At 66.6% G+C, this 4,334-nt stretch overlaps 1 protein-coding gene across 1 annotated transcript in view; it reads left to right on the top strand.

Annotated features, from left to right (window-relative positions):
• Positions 1-4,334, top strand: part of RASA3 (RAS p21 protein activator 3) — a 101,342-nt gene that overhangs the window by 75,983 nt on the left and 21,025 nt on the right. The window contains exons 9-13 of the mRNA XM_006159672.3: positions 735-839; positions 1,882-2,038; positions 2,414-2,562; positions 3,102-3,216; positions 3,832-3,906. Coding sequence (XP_006159734.2) covers positions 735-839; positions 1,882-2,038; positions 2,414-2,562; positions 3,102-3,216; positions 3,832-3,906 — 601 coding nt within the window. The remainder of the gene's footprint in view (positions 1-734; positions 840-1,881; positions 2,039-2,413; positions 2,563-3,101; positions 3,217-3,831; positions 3,907-4,334) is intronic.

The raw sequence follows: 4,334 nt of genomic DNA, 5'->3' as shown, positions 1-4,334 counted from the left end.
TGCTGGGATGTTCAGGGTGGCAGAACTGGGCCTCAGCAGCGATAGCCATGATGGGCAGTGTGGTCAGACCATGTGGGATCCTCAGCCCTGGGGCCACCCTGCAGGCCAGCTGCAACGTGGGCAGCCCTGCTGACCTCGGCCCCGCCCACCTGCCTGCAGGAACAGCCCGGAGGAGGACAGAGCCCCGCCCTCTAGATCCCGGCTGGGGAGCACTGAGCTCTCAGAGCCGCAGGCTGCTCTGAGGGTCCTGGCGGACTGGCCCACTGGCCGTCCTCAGGCACAGCTCGGCACAGCTCGGCCGGGGCAGAGGCTCTGTGTTTAGTGACAGAGAGCTGGGACACTAGCCGTCCCATGCTGGGTGGGCCCTGCTACCACACAAGGCTGCATCCCAGTGGCCTCCCCGCCGGGTGTGAGCCCCACAGCAGCCATGGTTCAACCCTGCAGGTGAAAGCCACCAGGCTGCACTCCGGGCTTTTCCCGGTGGCTCCCCCCACTATAGAGCCGCAGTGTGGCTGAGGCTGGGGGCTCCCCTCTGGGCCCGGCATGCCTGTGTCTGCAGCTCCCGCTGCCTGTCCACTGCACCTGGGACGTGCTATGGGGAAGCGAGGTCTTCGTCCAAAGCCTCCAGGCTGAGCCTGGTTAGTGCAGGTCCTCCGAGGGCCGAAGCAGAGGACGGCAGGCCCGCTCCAGGCCCTGGGACACGTGTTGGGTGGACGGCCGTGCTGTCATTGCAGGGTTGACCTGTGGAACGCCAGTAACTTGAAGTTTGGGGACGAGTTCCTGGGGGAGCTGAGGATCCCGCTGAAGGTTCTGCGGCAGTCCAGCTCCTACGAAGCATGGTAGGTGATGGTGTGTAGGCAGATCCGTGTCGGGGACAGAGCTGCATGGCCCCAGGAAGTGAGGGCTCAGAGCCTGGAACAAATTGGCTCGGCTGTGCTGACCTCAGCCCCTCGCCCAGTGCCACCTGCTCTTGTCCTCTGGTGGCTCCGGCAGGTTCTAGACGAGACACTCTCATGGCATGGAGTGGTTGTGAGGAGCCATTACGCCGGATGTGGGGGTTACAGTGGCTCAGGGCTTCGACTGTCCCCTGGGCCCACTTGCAAGGGCAGACAGTGCGTGTCCATGGGCCCGAGAGCAGCAACTGGCGACGTCTCCATCCAGGTCCTCCGTGTCGCCCGGGCCAGCACTGTCTCAGACCCTCGTCCCTGCCCTGCTGCCCGACGTGAGGGGTGTGGCTCTGCCGCGGGTGCCTGTCGAGGCCTCTGACCGTGAGCGCATCCCAGCATGGGCACCTCGGCACACGCCACTTGCTTTAACTCGTGCGTGGAGCGGCACTTCCTCTGACAGACCCCGCTGGGTATCTGCAGGTCTCTCCTGCAGGAGCCGTCATGCGGTGTGGCTCCGAGGTGGCCACGCATCCCGGTGGGTTTGGACTCGTGTCCTCCGAGCCAAACTCTGGCCCATGGGGCTGAACCCTCGGTCCGGTGCTGGGCGCAAGTTCCCCACCTGGATTGTAAACTGACTGGCCTAGAGTCCGGGGGACAGGGAGGCGGGCAGCAGCAGGAACCCCAGGGGACCACGGGCCACCAGGAGAACGTGCCTTCCCCACTGCGGAAGCCAGACCGCCCGTGGGGTGGTGTCCGTGTAGCTTGCAGTGCCAGCCTCTGGCAGATGCCCACGCATGTCAGTCTAGGACTCCCTCCCGTCTGAGTCTGGCTCTGTGGTCAGCCCCAAAGCAAGCATCTTCTGGGGCACACAGGCAGAGTGGTTGCCCCTCAGGTGCCCCGCGGAAGGCCTGGTTGCCCGCTGCAGACCAGCCTAGGCAGGGCCATCTGGGGAGCTGCCTCGTGTGACCTGCTGCCCGCGTGTCCCTCTCCCCAGGTACTTTCTACAGCCCCGGGACAACTGCAGTAAGAGCCTGAAGCCGGACGACCTGGGGTCCCTGCGGCTGAACGTGGTGTACACAGAGGACCATGTCTTCTCGTCCGACTATTACAACACCCTGCGGGGCCTGCTGCTCCGGTCCGCGGACGTGGAGGTGTGTGCGTGGGCTCACACTGGGCCGTGTCCAGCTGTGGGCCCTCTGGTGCGGAGAGGGCCTGCTTCCCGGCCTGTACCCCCAGGCCCTTCTGGGGGTCACCCAGGCTCCCTGTGCTCAGAGCCGAGGGAGCGGTGGTGCCCAGGACCTCCTGGTTTGGCTGCCACCCCAGCCTTGTGGCCCCTCTGCTGGGGGCCCTGTGCCACGGGTGCGGGATGCCCCTTAAGGCCGTGGCCGAGCAGCGTGTTAACTGGAGTCTGTCACCTCCCACATCAGGGTGTGGGCAGCCTATGCACGGCCCTGGTGTCAGCTGTGGCTATGGGTGGGTGCGTGGGGGCTCGGGGCCGGGCCCAGTTGACTCGTGTCTCCGGCCAGCCCATCTCAGCGTCGGCGGCCCACATCCTGGGCGAGGTCTGCAGGGAAAAGCAGGAGGCGGCCATCCCGCTGGTGCGGCTCTTCCTGCACTGTGGCCGCGTGGTGCCCTTCATCAGCGCCATCGCCAGCGCGGAGGTGCAGAGGACCCAGTGAGTGCCCTGCCCCGGGGCCCGCGGAGCCGGCTGTCCAGACCCGCGTTGGCAGGGCCGGCAGGGTGGGTGGGCCGCTCTCGGGAGCCCTGCGAGTCCCGATACCCGCTCAGACCTGTGCTGTCTGAAATCTGTGCTTGGAAACCGGGGAGTGTGGGGTGCACCAGGCACCCGTGGTGCAGAGTCTCCCCGGCTTCTGCTCGGCCTTCGGGTTCCACCCTGAGGGCCGCAGCGTGGGGTCATGGGCTGGGCAGCCGGATGCGGCTCCTGGGACACAAAGGCTTGGACAGGCTCTGGACGTGCCGGTGTGTCTGGCAGGAGCGAGGAGCGGCCGTGGCCTGCGCCCAGCGGCCGTGGCCTGCACCCGGCACGCCCGAGGCCCTGGTGCCGGAGCCTGATGCGTCCGTGTAGATGCCCCTCGCGGGGCACAGCAGGCTGTGGCCCACTCTTCCCGGCGATGTGTGTGGGCTTCGGCTCCTCCTTAGGCCTCGGGCACTCACTTCCACGCGCCAGCGCTCAAGGCAGCCCGCTGTTTCCAGGGACCCCAACACCATCTTCCGGGGAAACTCGCTGACGTCCAAGTGCATCGATGAGGCCATGAAGCTGGCGGGCACGCACTACCTGCAAGCCACCCTGCGGCCCATTGTGGAAGAGGTCAGCCATGTGGGCCACGGGCTCGGCTGAGCAGGGAGGGCCGGCCGCCGACAGCATGGGGTCCACGTGGTCGCTGCTGCGACCTCACTGCAGGGGCCCACCCGTGAGCTGCTGTGGGGCTGTTCTGTGGGTTCCAGAATCTCCCCAAATCAAAGAGGAGGAAACCCATGTTTGCTGAGGATGGCACTCACAGGAGCACCCCGGCGCTTCCAGGGTCCCCCTCCCGAGTCCCAGAGCCACCCGCCAGGGCCAGGGCTGCGTGCTCGTCCCAACTCCGCTTCTGACATGGGCGCTGCACTCCTCCACCCCGCCCCGCCCCATGTGGGCACCTTCCAGGGCATTCTTAGAGCGGCTTGTAGAAAACAGGTTCTTGGCAAATGTGAGAACGCTTAAAGTGAAGTTTTGGTTGGGCAAACTGCCATGCTTTGTTGTGAAGGCACCATCAATGCCACCCAGGCCTGCATGACCCTGCTCCTGTGCAGCCTGTGGGGTGGGCATGCAGGGTGGGCATGCAGGGTGCGCACGGCCAGGACTGGTCCCTGTTGGCTGCCAGCACCCGGCAGTGGCCAGGGTCGCCCTCCTAAGGGGTCGCCATCCCCGCCTTCCTGCTTCCAGATATGCCAGGGCCACAAGCCTTGTGAGATCGACCCTGTGAGGCTGAAAGACGGGGACAGCCTTGAGAGCAACATGGTAAGGGCGCCGCCAGGTCTCCGTTGGTCGGGGCCGGGGCAGTTCCAGCCATGCTGTGGGGTGGTGGGCAGGACAGGCTTGGGCCGGCGCTGTCCCAGAGCTCTGCGTGGGGCGTGGGCCTGCCTCCGCCTTTCCACCTGCCGCTGCACCCTGGCCCTGGCTCCTTCCCTCCCCCCAGGGCCCAGGAAGCTGCCCCGTGTCCCTCCACCCCATGCCTGTTTCCCTCTACCCGCACCCATGTCCCTCCACCCGTACCCTTGTCCCTCCACCCGTACCTGTGTCCCTCCACCTGTGCCCACCCGCACCTGTGTCCCTCCACCTGCACCCGTGTCCCTCCACCTGTGCCCACCCACACCCGTGTCCCTCCACCTGCACCCGTGTCCCTCCACCCGCGCCCGTGTCCCTCCACCCGCGCCCGTGCCCCTCTC

This window comes from Tupaia chinensis, unplaced genomic scaffold (genome assembly GCF_000334495.1).
Source record: "Tupaia chinensis unplaced genomic scaffold, TupChi_1.0 Scaffold000644_1, whole genome shotgun sequence".
Taxonomy (NCBI): domain Eukaryota; kingdom Metazoa; phylum Chordata; class Mammalia; order Scandentia; family Tupaiidae; genus Tupaia; species Tupaia belangeri.
The sequence above is the reverse complement of the archived record's forward strand: the minus strand, read 5'-3'. Positions and strand labels throughout refer to the sequence as shown.